The sequence below is a fragment of the Lonchura striata genome, chromosome 2 (assembly GCF_046129695.1).
Source record: "Lonchura striata isolate bLonStr1 chromosome 2, bLonStr1.mat, whole genome shotgun sequence".
Classification (NCBI taxonomy): domain Eukaryota; kingdom Metazoa; phylum Chordata; class Aves; order Passeriformes; family Estrildidae; genus Lonchura; species Lonchura striata.
In genome coordinates this window covers 31,701,632-31,716,664 of record NC_134604.1, presented here as the reverse complement: position 1 = coordinate 31,716,664, position 15,033 = coordinate 31,701,632, and the positions used below count along the sequence as shown (strand labels likewise).

At 43.9% G+C, this 15,033-nt stretch overlaps 1 protein-coding gene across 3 annotated transcripts in view; it reads left to right on the top strand.

The window, feature by feature from the left end:
- The window catches only part of LOC110472356 (alpha-2-macroglobulin), a 36,228-nt gene that overhangs the window by 17,170 nt on the left and 4,025 nt on the right, over positions 1-15,033 (top strand). The window contains exons 17-33 of one of the 3 annotated variants that reach the window (XM_077781287.1): positions 120-290; positions 1,011-1,110; positions 2,489-2,615; positions 2,894-3,122; positions 4,177-4,303; positions 4,892-5,013; positions 7,415-7,466; positions 8,115-8,198; positions 8,306-8,482; positions 9,362-9,446; positions 9,631-9,787; positions 10,077-10,151; positions 12,280-12,445; positions 13,230-13,453; positions 13,818-14,036; positions 14,390-14,517; positions 14,864-14,954. In XM_077781287.1, coding sequence (XP_077637413.1) covers positions 120-290; positions 1,011-1,110; positions 2,489-2,615; positions 2,894-3,122; positions 4,177-4,303; positions 4,892-5,013; positions 7,415-7,466; positions 8,115-8,198; positions 8,306-8,482; positions 9,362-9,446; positions 9,631-9,787; positions 10,077-10,151; positions 12,280-12,445; positions 13,230-13,453; positions 13,818-14,036; positions 14,390-14,517; positions 14,864-14,954 — 2,334 coding nt within the window. The remainder of the gene's footprint in view (positions 1-119; positions 291-1,010; positions 1,111-2,488; positions 2,616-2,893; positions 3,123-4,176; positions 4,304-4,891; positions 5,014-7,414; positions 7,467-8,114; positions 8,199-8,305; positions 8,483-9,361; positions 9,447-9,630; positions 9,788-10,076; positions 10,152-12,279; positions 12,446-13,229; positions 13,454-13,817; positions 14,037-14,389; positions 14,518-14,863; positions 14,955-15,033) is intronic. The other 2 variants (XM_077781286.1, XM_077781285.1) reach the window with 2 other exon arrangements.

The window sequence follows — 15,033 nt, the reverse complement described above, 5'->3', positions numbered from 1 at the left end:
CAGTTGTATAACTTACACTTGCTTTTGAGAAGCTGGCATTTACCAGTGGAGTTTAGGTTGTATCTGTCCCTGTAAGTGGTGACCTGCTGCATTGTTCCCTGTTCTTTGCATTTCCTCAGGTATATAATCTTCTCCCACTGAAGGAAAGCCAGGGTTATAGCTTCAGGGACTACTACTTGGAAGAAGACAATGTCAATCCATGTGTGTCACTTGACAATCTGTCATTAAATGGATTTCTCTACATACCCATTTCTTCTGATGGTGAAGGGGATGCCTACAACATTCTCAAAGTAAGCACCAGCCTTTCATTTTTCTCTTTTGTTCCCCTTTTTAATTCCCTCCTCTCTTCTTCTCACCTACCCTGAAGGGCTTTTTATAAAAAAAAAAATAGTTAATTTGCTCTAAATTTGCTTATGTTTGTATGCAAGAAAATAACCAGGCCCAATTCCCTCATCTACTTATCCCATACATAGTAACTCTAAACCCTTAAAATGTTAAAAGGTCTCCTCATAGTAGAGACATCTGCAAATGGTCTTGGGTAGGGAAACAGTCCTTAGAAGTTACCTCTAGTGCCATAATATTAGAAAGTCCTCATTCACTTTTATGTGAAACCTTTCTCTGGTTTAAATAGGTCTTCATTAAAGCATCAGTTAATTTGATAACCAAGAAATCCATGCATACCCACCCAAAGAGTCCTGCACAAAGTTTTTTCAGTACCCTCACTCCAGTGCATTTCACACGTGCCATTTTCATGCAGGCAGCTGTCCCCAAGGTAGGCGTGTGGCCTTACCTTTCCATCTGATCATGCCAGGATTTAGCTTTAGTACGAGAATAACGTGATAGAGACTCCCCATCTGTGTCAAACCAGCCTATCTGGAATTTACATACAAGCCTTTGTTATTCTGATCAATACCAGATTTAGGTACATCCATTCTTGACATACTAAATAAAGTTTATTTTCAAACAAATTTTTTGCATATTTTTTGTTCTTCTTTCTCTTTGTTTACTAGGAATTGGGCTTAAAAGTCTTCACTAGCAGCAAGATCCATAAGCCTGAACTCTGCGAGCATTACCCAGAACACATGATGGAAAGGAGTTACAGTGGTTCTAGTACCTTTTTGGTTTTACCTCCCACACAACCTCCCAAAATTTACCACCCTGCTTCTTTCCTTCCCTCTTTGAACCTTTGAATATTAATTACACAGGCAGATCTGATTGTGTTCAGATATGCTGACCTAATTCAGGATCCCTCCCTTCTGAAACTAGTCCTGCAATATGAAACTGATTCACCTCTGCCTACATCTTCCCAGGCAGCCAGATGTGTGCCTGGCTAGAACTGTGTGTGCTTGGTGACTCCCATGACAGCCCCTACATCAGCAGAGGGCTTGTAGGCACTAAAGGAGTCTTTCAGCACAAAGTAATGGAGGTTCTTTCCCATCAGATCTGAGTCCAGCTATGGAAGCCTAAAAAAGGAGCATCTGTCTCTAGGCAGCCACATTCTAGCTAGAGGAGCAACTGGGGCGAAAATGGACCAAGACAAATGAGAAAGTGGTATAATCTCATGGGTTGATAGTATATCACTGAGGGCTGAAAAATTTGGTTCTGTTCCCAGTTTCCCCATTTACATGATTGTAAGGGACTAGGTAGGTCATGTCACTTCTCTGCAGATTCAGTGACTGTGAAGACAGAGAATGATATTGCTTTTTTTTTGCTTGCATTCTTAAACAGATCTGAGATTAGAAAGACTATATAAAAGAATCACCTATATCGCTTCCATTTTCTGAGTTTTATGCTGCAGTATCCCAGCTCCAATTAAATAATTGTAGCTTTTGGTCCAATGACAGCTTATAGCCTCCTATTCATAAGGATCAGATCTTTGGTTTTGAAAAGGGGGATTTGTCATCAGACTATGGCTCAAGACAGCTGTCTGCTTTGGTAAAATGTAAAGTCTTCTAAGGCTGATGGAAAAGCCTTTCATAAGGCACAACAGCATGCAATACTGTGAGATGGCCAGAGATGTAAAGACCCATTTTCATTTTTAAAAAATTCCTAGATGGAGGGCTTAGTGTGGCTTCTGTTTCTGGTCACATATAAATGCAATCAGTTCTTCAACCAGATTATTAAACAGTGTGCCACCATAATATCTGGGGACAGTAAGATTCACATTTGATTCTGTATTGCTATAGAAGTATGCCCTCATATCGTCATGCATGGTTCTTTTGGCACTGAGGGGTTTGCTGGTGGTGGGGGAAGAATGCTTAAATCCATCCAATCTCTGTAGGAAGAGTGGCAACATTAAGAAAAATTAAATACTGAGATGGCAACAGAGAAATTTATGTTTACAGTGGCTAAGATATCAAAGCTGTTCTTAAAATTGTAAAATTTGACCTAAGTATAACAACTACCTGGAAGGAAAGTAGTTGTCCTGGTTTAGAATGGAGTTTGACACATCTTTTCCTTTCTTCCTGTAATTGAATAAATTTGTTAGTCTCTGCAATGAATCTGCATGGAGAATTGAGTTATGGCATGGCAGAAGATATGGTTGATGGCAATCAGATGGAGACTGTCCGGAAGTACTTCCCTGAGACATGGATCTGGGACATTGTTTCAGTGAAGTAAGTGTTCAAGATAATGGTGAATGTGGTCACTAGGCCAAAACCTTGGACTAGGTTAAAGCCTCAGTAGATGTATTAGTATTTCAGTGAGAAGAGTATTTATAGTAGATAAAGGGATTTTTTTAAGGAGATTAAGTATAGGATGCTTTAGAGGAACATGTAAAAGCCAGTGCCTATATCCCAGCTGGGCATGGGTTTGCTGTCAGCAGATGTTGCTCAGCAGGAGAATAGATGAACACCAGAATACAACTAAAATCTTGTTGTCTGTCCCTCACCAGCTCTGAAGGAAAAGCTGATCTAGAAGTGACCATCCCTGACACCATCACTGAGTGGAAAGCCAATGCATTCTGCACTTCAGCAGACACAGGCTTTGGCCTGTCCCCGACAGTGTCCCTCAGAGCCTTCCAGCCCTTCTTTGTCGAGCTCACCATGCCCTACTCTGTGGTGCGTGGGGAGTCCTTCACGCTGAAAGCCACTGTTTTCAACTACCTGCCTGCCTGCATCAGGGTAAGAGATGTTCACAGCTTTGCTCAGCCTAAAAGCCATGGGGAGACTCCAGCAGATCATTTTTAACAAGGTGTGCTAAGCCAGATGACTGATCTGCAAATGTAATTTTATATAGGTGTACATATGTACGAATCCTTGTTGTATTCAATGAAGAGGGAGAGTGTTTTCCTACCAAAGTTTTGAAAGCTGCTTTTGATTCAGAGCCTGAAGCTCTGCTACTGAGACCCCCAGCCTTGTCATGACAAATTTATGTCACTGTTCTACAGAAATAGAGAACCTGGGTTCTTCACAGATCACAGAGTCATTGCATAGCCAAATGGAAATTCCAGGTTCACCAGGGTGGAAATTTGTGTTCAGCCTTTAGGCTCATCTCACAAAACTTCACAGAAGATTTGCTGGAATGTGCAAACTTCCTGTAATTTGTTGCTTCTGATCCTAAAACACTGAGGACAGCTATATAGCTTCACCATTCTCACCTGCATTGTTTTCTAACATAAAAAGACAAGAGAAAATCTGGGGAGGGATTAGTACATAATCTCAATCACCTCTGCTTAGTTTTTCATAAATATGGATTTTTATTCTAAAAACAATGAAGCTGAAACAAGGAGGGACACTTATCCAGTCATTCCAATGTATTCTCACTTATATCCCTGTATGTCTTATTTTGTTTGTTATTTTCAGGCTCTTTATTCCACTTTTTCTTGTTCTCTTATTTCACTTTTATTTGTTCCCTTACTAGCTTTCCCACTTGCTGGTATTTTATCTCTTCACCTAACTAATACGAGGGAGATCTTTAATTCATGGCACAACTGGTCTGTGTTATTCATTTTCCCAGAATCAATTCCTTTCCAGACATGCTGTTCTCTACACTCACGTCCCTGATCTCCTACAGTTGTATAAATTTCAATAATTTCCTCTTTTATCAGGCAGTTCTTGCTCTGCAGTGCCCATAATAGGTAGCTCCACTACCCATTTCCATGTACTGCATTGTCTGCAATTACTCCAGCTTCTCTGCAAGTCCAGACCTCTTGACCCCTCTCTGTACAACTGGCAGGTCAGTGTGTCTCTGGCTGAATCTACTGATTTCCTGGCGGTACCAGTGGGGAAAGAGGAGGAATCCTACTGCATCTGCGTGAATGAAAGAAAAACTGTTGCTTGGGCAGTAACACCAAGATCTCTAGGTAAGAGACCAGATGACAAGAAGATACTGGGATCAGATAGCAGTGTATGGCACCAGATCTCTGGTGTGAGGAGACCTAGGTGACTCCAAACCTATTTGGAAGGATCTTTTCTATGTCAGAAGTCCAGCTCTGTGGCTGAGACACTACACTGGGTGTAGTGTTTCCAGGTCCTAAACAAATTATTTTTTTCCCAACATTTTCATGGAAATCACAGATTTCCTTAAGGCATGCAAAGAACTCGGACATTCCAGTCATGGAGCTAAGAATGTCTTGTCTTAATGTGTTTGGGTCTGAAATTATTTCATCAAAGCTTACTTTCTCTGAAGCCTCCCTGAAAAAGACCATTTGATTTATGAGACCTTCTCCATCACTACTCTTCATGCTGATGGACTAACACCTGCTTGGGTGGCCATCACAAAGGAGCTGATCTGGAAGGCTGCATCTGGATCAAGATAAAACCCTGTCTCAGATTTAGTTCTCCTCTTGGAAAAGCTTCTCTGTAGTGCATCACAGAGTTCCCAGCACAAACACAAACCCATATTTCCCTGGCTCTGCCTGGCAGGCCTGGCTGACCCCTGTTTCCTCCAGGGCAGGTGGAGTTCTCAGTGACCACTGAGGCCCTACAGAACCAGCAGCCCTGTGGGAACTACATTGTGGAGACCCCCAAGAAAGGGCGGAAGGACACGGTCGTCAGACAGCTGCTGGTGGAGGTATGGGGACTGCTCATTTTGGTGGCAAAGAAAAGTAGCAATAGTGCCAGCCAGAGCTGCTGTGTGATAAAGGTTTTCTGGTTTAGCCATGAGAGCAGCAATAATGGCTTGTGGGATTCATATTCTGCAAGCTCTTACAAAAGAAGCACTGATAAATCTAACACAGGCCAATAGAGCCCATAACTCATAATGCTGCCCTCTCACAGTCAAAGAAGGGTCTTACATTACATAGAGGGACAGGAATAATAAGGCAGGCAATAATGACAGGTTTTTCTGAGACACATCATATCAGAGATAAATGAGAAATCCTTGGGTTTGCCTGTAATAAATCACAGGGAAAGGCTGTGAATAGAACACTAGCCAGAAAGCTTATGCTTCTCCTCCAGCCCATGGCCAGTACTCTGGAATACGGAACAGTTGCTACAATCTACAAATATTTCTAAACAAAATTACCATCACTGTTTTGAATTGTTTTATTACACCTCTAAGAATGCTCAAAGCAGTGTAACTAACCTTTCATTTTTGCATTCTTTTGTGCATTTATTTTCTTAAGTAGTGTTTTACAATGATAAAAATATAGCTTTTCACATGGTAAGTTGCCAGTCATAAAATTAATTCTGAGTATAAGATTCACAGTGATGCTATTAGCAAACAAAAAGTACCAGCTTGTTGTAGAGGGAAATTTATATAATAATAAGTCCTCCTTACATTGCAGACATTCCAGTTTTCAGTAAGGCAGAGCTGAGATTCATGTAGCTTCAGGAAACCTTTTGCTAATTGGAATGTAATGATGGAACAACAGTCCTATTTGCTAGGCTTCTTTTTTTTTTTTTTTTTTTTTTTTTTTTTTTTTTTTAACAAATGGATTTGAATGTATAATACATGAACAACTGTTTAACATTTCAGGAAATTTTCCTAATTTCACATACCCCTTCAGGAAAAAGACTGTTTGCTTAGTTCTTTGAAGATACAGGAAGATAGAGCACTATGAAGTTCTTTCTAACAGGTGGCAGGGGAATGTAAATTACTGAACAAGTATTAGACTTACTTCTGTCAGGGTGTCTGAGAGATTGCTCATCCTATCCTGTTATTGCAACGTGGCAATTAATCTACAGCAAGCCCTGACAGGATGGAATTGGAGATTAGCTTCCAAGGCTGAATAATTAATTAGCAGGGATGGATTCAGTGTAACATGCTTGGGGTGAAGCTGCATTGTCTTGAGCACATGGATGGCAGTGTTCCCTGCAGCAGGCAGTGCATCCCAGAGAGGGAGAAGTGAGTGTGCCAGAGGCCCCAGGGCATCTTCCTGCCCCTGGAGAAACCAAGCCTCATTGAGAGCCCTTTGGGAAAAGGGATTTTTTTCACCCAGGAATTTCTCATATGGAAAGGAAAATCTTTCAAACAATTAAAGTCTGTACATTCATTTGCATTTCCTGCTGGAAATCAAACAAAACAATGGATTTCTCATTTAGTTGCATGTCAGAATGACATACTGAAACAAACAAGATGGTGCCTTTTCAAACAAAAGCATTTAGCTCTGTCACAGTTTATCCAAAAAAAACTTTTTCTTTTTTTATTTTGTTTTTTTTTTCCTGCTCTTTTAATACTTTTCTGTCTTTTCATACTGAAGAATGAGAGACAATGTATTCTGATTATGAGAAAGTGAAGACAATAACACCATTTCACATGCTGGGGAAAAAATATCATCTGGAAAAAGCTGGAAACCACTTGTGAAACAATGGGAACTCTCCTATTTAGAGGTTAAAAAATTGGTGCAGGGATCACACTTAAATAAATTGTGACATAAACCAGTTTTCTAGTAAACATTTGATTCCTGAGTTTTCTGCAAATAATTTCACCCATCTCAACAGAAAAGAGGAATTCTTTTCTGACTTCAAAGACTAGACTAGGACTTATAAACCAATTGATTATGGCATGCATGTATATTTTGGTTGCTGTAGCACGTCACTTGTAGGTGCATTGGAGTGCTCTAGCTGCCACCAGTCAAAGTTCTTGCATACAAATCCTCCCAGTGTGCCAGGCACTCAGCCCTCACCACAGCCTGGAGAGCTCTGCTATACTGGACCACAGTGAGTGGCAACTTGGATGACCAGGTCTCTGTTGATAACATCACCTTGCATATTATCTCCACCACAACCTGTGAAGCTGCAGGGCCTCTCTCATTAATATAAAAGAAAAGAAAATTTATTACATTTCATATTTGTAATTAGACAGTATGTTGCAGTCCTTAATTATCCTCAGTTTAGCACATGGAGGAGAAATATTTCTAGGCAATTTTCAAATAATGCCTTTTACTTTCCCGTTTGACATTTCTTCCTTTTCTTTGTTGGTGTTGTTTCTCACCTTTTTTCTTCTTTTTTTCCTTGCCATTTTCCCCAAGCCGGAAGGGACTGAAGTGGAAACCACATACAACTCTGTGCTCTGTCCATCTGGTAAGAGCCATTTGTTTTCCAAAACTTTCTTTGCTGAGGTAAAAACTAAAGACAAAGGGGAAATAAAAGGTTTGTGGGTGCTCCACTCTAAGAAGAAATTTAGGGATCAGATAAAATTGAACAAACTAGATATACATCCAACTGCTAGTGAAAACAATTCTTCCTGTAGAAGAGGAGCTGAGGATGTATACAACAATGTCTACAATTAGATAGGGAGAAGCACATCTTTTAGGAAAAGAGGCTGGCCAGGTCAAAGCAAGGAGAGAGTATTTGGGATTTGATATGGTTATCTCTAATGCCTCTCATTTAACAGATGTTAAATCAAAAACAGGATTCTGCAGTAAGCCAAGTCTGCCCACCAAAGCAGAAAAGGCTAGAAAAATAGGCTGGAAAAGGTGTATTTGTCAGTTAATGTTGTGAAAATTGGTTGATGGTGCGATATAGAAGTCCACGACAACCTGTGTGTGAGGGTGTTGCAGGCCCAATACAAAATTTGCAGGATGGAAACTTCATCAACAAAATTACAGATTAATGGATTTGTTGAAGTCAGGAAACCCTTATTCAGTTGTCTCACCCATGGATAGCTGCTATCCATGCATTGTAGATACATCTGGAAGTGTAACCAAATTAATGTGCTTTTTATCCCAGAAGAGTCAGTGTCGCAGACAGTCTCCTTGGCTCTCCCAGAGACTGTGGTGGATGGCTCAGCCAGAGCATATTTCTCAGTGCTAGGTAAGTGAAACCTCCTCAAAGTGTCACATGCTATTTTGAAACACTGACACTTCAGCCTCTGCTCAGTCTAATGGCCAATTTACACTGTGAATTGTCCCATTGCCCAGGTGACATCATGGGCACTGCCATGCAGAACCTGCACCAGCTCCTCCAGATGCCCTTTGGCTGTGGGGAGCAGAACATGGTCCTGTTTGCACCCAACATCTACGTCCTGGACTATCTGAACAAGACAGGGCAGCTGAGTGAGGACACCAAATCCAAGGCCACTGGATACTTAGTGAGCGGTGAGCCTTTGCCTTTGTGCATCCCTTCCCTTGGCTACTGGATAAGGAGACTGTTGGCCACTGGCCTGGATGATCTGTTGGAGGCTGTCTCTAGAAGAGAAGAGGGTATTGGCAGGTTAGGGGTATACAATACAGTATCTGTAAGAAGGAATCCTATGCTCATTTGGAGGTACAGTGTAAGAGAAAGCAGCGTCCAAACAGGATCACAGAAAAGGTCCAGGGCTGGCAATAACTCAGGATTTCCCTCCCTAAGAAAAGGGTTATATGAATTACATAAATCAGACTATAACCATTAATCTTAAGTAGATCTTCAGTTCTCCTTAGGATTGAGGTGTGAAAGTATTGCTCACCTTTGACCAGGGCAGAATTTTACCACATTAGCTAGGGCACGATGACAGACAGCATCAGTACATACACACACGGTGGGCATCTGCCGACTAGCAAGGGGTGGTTGTGACTCAGTTATATTTGCAGGAAAATTGCATTTCCTCCAGAGAAAATTACCCTGTTTTCTGCATTCCTGTCCTGTGTAGGACTCATATTTTTATCAATTCTCCTCTGGGAACCATTCTCCCATTTCACTTAAGTCTGGGATGTATTAACCTCTCCTCATGAAGCCTTAGTCAGAGAGTAGCAATGGCCACACATACCCAGCTTCCAGGTGTTTTTGGAGAGAGGAAGAGCCCAAGAATAAAGCTATTCAGAGCTGGGGGTTTCCTTGAACTTCCCTTGTAATACTGAGCAGGAGAGGTCACATTTGTGCCATAGCCAAGGGGGATAGTGTGTCCTGTTTTTACTGCATTTCCCTTGCATGGCTCCTTGAAAAGCACTGAAATATACTGGGTGGCAACTGAAATATATTTTCACTCTTCATTTTAGGGTATCAAAGGCAATTGAAGTACAAACACCGGGATGGTTCTTATAGCACCTTTGGGCCACGTTATGGGCAAGTTGGAAATACCTGGTAAGACTTCAGTACCTCTGGCTTTTTGTTTCTGTTTTTCATGCCCTCTTATTCCTTAGTGTTCTCTTGTACTTGGTCACTGTGGGGTTTGGAATGGAGGTGGAGATGAAGTTAAATGGGCCCTATGACCTCTGATGGATACACGGCTTACTCAGATTGTCTTGGTTCCCTGTATCACTTTCAGGCTCACAGCCTTTGTCCTCAAGTCCTTTGCCCAGGCCCAGCATCACATCTTCATAGAGGAGAAGCACATCCAGGATGCTTTGAACTGGCTTACTCAGAAGCAGAAGGAGAATGGCTGTTTCCGCAGTTCTGGGACGCTCCTGAACAATGCCATGAAGGTAACAAGTCTGCCTGGTTGGCTCCACATGGGCTTGGTCAGGCTGGAACTTGACCATAAGTCACTCTGGCATCAACAGAGTTATTTCAGCACTTGGGGTGTGGGAAGGAGGGAGGAGTTATATATGTGGGCTATGACACAAGCAGGAAGAAGTCAGCACCATCTTCTGAAGGACTCAGCATGAAAAGGAATCCAGGGAGAATTTGTTCTTGCAAGATGTAGGTATGTATCACAGGGAGAAGCCAGTGGTGCTGTGTGGGATCAACAAGTACTTTTGTGTTTCCCTGCAGGGTGGAGTGAATGATGAGGTCACACTGGCAGCCTACATCACTATTGCACTGCTGGAGATTCCTCTGCCTGTAACCGTACGTGTCTGCACCCCAGCCTGAGCCACAGATGGTACTAACCTGCCCTGCTAGTGTCCCCACGCCCAGATTATCAGATTCTTTTACCTTTGGAAAGAAGAAATCCTGTCTGAATAGTCTGTCCATTTAAGCCTAGACTGAAGGAACATCTTCCTCCATTTTCCTCACCTGTCCCATCCTATATACACATTTCACTTAACAGTCTTCTCAGTTCTTTTGTAGACGATAATGGATTTGCTCCATACAGCTTGGATTGACAATGAGTTAAATAATATTTAATTCTCTGAAGTATGCCAAATAGGTTTTCTACACCCACAGAAATCTCCTTTTGTTTCTTAGAATAGTACAATCCTTTTGAACCACTCTTGGGCCTATTGGGCAGAGATAAAAACAGCTCTGTATAAAAGGATGGCACATTCAGGCATTCATTGTCATTTTCTCTACTTCTTCTGGATGGTTTTGTGGGAAATCCCCATCCTTAGGGCTTGAAGAATAAGGTATACCTACAGGGAATACCATCGTGGCACTCTGTGGAAAGCCTAAGGCCTAATTAAGAGCAGTGTGGGTTTTGTCATTCTGATCCCCTCACTTTGAGACAAGGTGGTGGTGCAGGTAAAACTGGGGTGTGAATCACAGCAGAAGGATTGCTGAGCCAGTGTGGTTGCCAGGCTGTTGCAATCCCTCTGCTCCAAATGTAGCAGGGAATGTTCTGTGTCCAAAGATTTTTCCTGTGTAGCAAGAACAAGCAGAAGGAATTATTTTGTCATTAAGGCAACATGGATGGTTCTAACTTCACTAGAAGAGCATTCTTTCTTTGTTATGTGTTGTGTTTAGAAACCAAGCTCTTATGCAGAACCGTATTGGCTAATGAGGATGTTTTCCAGCTTCCTGAGTCCAAAACTGCCACTGAATGTGAAGGAAGGGGTTTACCACAATCTGAGTGGGATATGGGGGCATTTCAAGTTAAGATGTATGAACTAATATTAGCATAGTCCTTAAGTAATTAAGGCTCATACAGAGTATTTCTATAAGTAAAATAAGCCACATTAAAACCTGATAACAACCTTAACAGCACTGTCCTTAGTATATGTGTCTACTGTCACATCCTGTCATTAGACTGCACTCATCCCCAACATTTACCTTAAAAACAGTAGTAGGCACATAGACAATCAATTTTGGTATTATTCTTTGTTTTCTTAAAAGCAGCTGAACTGCTTCTCCAAAGGGGATCACAAAAGATTTCATCTTCCAGTACACACACAATGAAATTCAAAGCACAGAGCAACAGAAAAATATGCCTTTTCTTTCTATACCCTTTATTAAGCCATAAATGTGCTGTTAGCTTTCAGGTCATGGCATGCGCTCCCTGCAGAGCTACTTTTTCAATTTTACAGCAGCTTTCCCATCACAAATGAGTAGTTGTGTCTTGCTGAAAGGCTGTGGTGTAACAGTGTTTGTAAGTCATAACAGCATGTAAAGTAGCTACATTTTACTTTGCTGTAGTGATTGTATTCTTAAATCAATACATGCATTGCTAACGTGAACATCACAAAAAATTTCCAGAAAATACAAAAAAATACACTTTTTTTTTTTCTCTTGTGCAGGGATAGAAACCACCAGCAAACTAGAATCTATATTATTTTCAGTAAGTGAATTCTTTTGAAAATGCCCTGGAAAAGGGAAAACAAACAAAAACAAAAGGATAGAGCAGAGGGTGAAAGCACAGAACAGTCTCAGGGTGATAGCTGGAGGAGGAAAGCAAGTATTCAGTATACCTAAAGCAAAGAAGTATTTTAGAGAGCTCCTCTTACCCCAGTACACAACCATGCCAGTAATTCTTCTCAAGGAAGAAAACTTAGTGCCCTCTTTCACAGCCTTCAAATCAAACTGGGAAAAACCATTACAACAAGACAGGATAAAGAAAAGTAGATTCAAGATACGTAACAGCCTTTGGCTGTCCATTTGCTCTAGGAATTATTAGGCCGGGAGCAAAGGGACACAAAATGGTAAAATCTTTGTAAGGACAGAGAGTGTGATGCCGAGGGTCCACAGGTACCATCCCCATTCCTATTGTTCCAAGATGGAGCTCAGTATGATCACCTCTAGCTCAGTCTCTCTCTCCTTCCAGCACTCAGTGGTGCGGAATGCTCTGTTCTGCCTGGAAACAGCAGCAAATCAGAAAGAAAACCATGTGTACACCAAGGCACTGCTGGCATACGCCTTTGCCCTGGCAGGGAACAGGGAGAAGCGGAAGGCATTGCTTGACTCACTTGAAAAGGAAGCTGTGAGAAAAGGTGAGTGTTCCTGGTGAGCCTGACACCTTCCCTTGCTAGAATGGCTTTTGTTGGTGGGGCAGTGGCTGCAGGCCCTGGCCTCTGTGGGTAGGGAGAGGTGGAGGGAGAGGATAGACTTGTGCAAAGGGATTACTTTTCTGAGAAGTCCCTCTCAGGGCCCAGTCCTTCTTCTCTGCTCCCAGGGAGCTCACCAGGAAGCACCAGGCACCATGCCTTGGTGCTGAGCTCCTGGGTGGCTCTGCTCCCATCTCTCCTCAGCCAGCTCCTCTTGCCACACCAGGCACTGCTTAGCAAAGGCTTAGTGATGCCCAGGGATATTCCTTCCTTGCTTCCAGGGCATGGGCTCAACACAGAACAAAGATGACCTTGCACAGCATAAGGCATGTCAGTCAGAGAAGAGACGGGTGTGCTGAGAGAGAAAATGAGCACACAGGGCATTTTGGAGGCTGCAGCACAAGTTCTGAGTCATCAGGGGAAATCCTGAAATCACTTGGGACTAACCTGGCTAAGTCAGGATGGACAGTGGGTTTGGCCAAGCAGTGGACTGTAGCCCATGAATGTGAACGTGGAGGACAAAGTGGTGTCTAGGCCTGAGGCTCAGCATTCTCACACTCATTGTAAACCTGCAAAATGTGTAAACCTGACCCTTCCCAATTAGCCCTGCATGTCAGACCCATCCTGGAGGCTCTGTCCTCCCAGCTGGATCAGGCAGCAGGTCAGGAAGTCCCTTGCAAGATTTACTAGTAACAGCTGCCTGTTGTCTCTCTCCCTGCCTGCTGTGAAGATGGCTCTGTGCACTGGCAGCGGCCAGGGAAGGAGCCCGAGGCTGATCTCCCGTTCCATCGCTACCGAGCTCCCTCTGCGGAAGTGGAGATGACGGCCTACGTGCTCCTGGCTCACCTCTCCTCGCAGCCAGCCCCTGCCCAGGAGGAGCTGGCATTTGCATCCCTTATTGCTAAGTGGATCAGCAGCCAGCAGAATCCCAATGGAGGCTTCTCCTCTACCCAGGTGAGCTGCTTCCCTCTGGCCACCTCACACATCCAGGTCAGAAGACAGGAATTGTTGGAGAGCCAGGAGGCAGCACAGGAAGTTTGGTCAGGAAGGTGGGAACTGTAGCCCTGCAACAGATCCATGCAGTGCCTCCCATGGTTGCCAAGTTCCTGAGAGGCTACAGACAAATCTGTCAGGGAGTGCCCCTGGCAAGGGAAATATGCTGAAACTGCTCTTTCCCTGTGTCTTTTCTCTTTAACACTGGAGTAAGTGAGGATGGAGGGGAGGGAGCCAGCTGGCAGAAAGGGCAGGCTGTAGGAGGACAGGCTGTGGCGAGGCTAATTGCATCCCTTGCTGGGATGCTGAGACTCCTCTCTTTCAGGACACAGTGGTGGCTCTCCAAGCCTTGTCCCTGTATGGAGCTGCCACCTATGCCAGGAGCGGGGCAGCTTCCAAAGTGGCTCTGAGATCTGGAGGGGACTTCCAGCAAGACTTCCAAGTGGATCCCAGCAACCGGCTGTTGCTCCAGCGCCTGCCCCTTCCCCAGGTGCCAGGGGAGTACAGCGTGGAGGTGTCTGGTGAAGGATGCGTCTACCTGCAGGTGAGGGTGATGGGGACAGCTGGCAGCTGGGAGGGGAGCCCCTGGCCAGGCTGGCGAGGATGGAATCATAGGATCATCCAGGCTGGAAAAGAGTCTGAGATCATCGAGTCCTTCTATTGAAGTAGAGGAGAGGAAAGAACAGGAGAGAGGAGAGAAGCGGATGGCTGTGGGTAAGGGGAAGAGGATAAAAAGAGTAGAGGAATGTGGAAGAGAGAGGGGAGAGTAGGTGGCAAGGGAAGGCTGTGCAGGGTGGAGGAGCTGTGAGAAGTGGGGGACTGGATGTGAGAGGATCCCCTCTCTCCCACGCTGAGCACGCACACCCACGCTCACACAGAGCTGCTGCTGTCCCCTAGACAAGCCTGAGGTACAACGTGCAGCCCACACAGGAGGAGGAGCCCTTCATGCTTCATGTGCACACAGTCCCAGAGGCGTGTGTGGACTCCAAGGCTCACAAGGTCTTTGACATTGGCATCAATGTCAGGTGAGTCTGCATTTCGGTCTGAGCTTTCCTCTGGAGCTTTGGGAGCTGGGGGACGGCTGGTTGTTCCCAGGGTGAGGCAGTCTGAGAGTGCAGCACATTCCAGGGATGCTGGGCAGGAGGCAGCTGTTCTGTGAGGAGAAGCTCTGGAGGAAGAACTTGTCCTGCTGTGTGGGCAGCCCAGAGCTGGGCTCATAGGAGGCTGTGTGGATGACTAGGAGAACCTGGGACAGCTGGAGAAGAAGGTGCTGGACTGCCAGGACTTAGTGGGGTGCCAAGTGTTATGGAAAAGTTGGAAGTGTGCCCAGCTCTGAGCTGATGTGCTGATCTTTGTTGCTTGGTTTCTCAGTTACACAGGGCAGCGCAATGTCTCCAACATGGTGATTGTTGATGTGAAGATGCTGTCAGGATTTGTCCCCTTGAAGTCCTCTGTGAGGAAGGTATGGTGAAGCATTTCTCTGAGTATTTCTGGTTTTAATATGGAGCATCCATTTCTTTATATAAAGTAGCATTTAATTA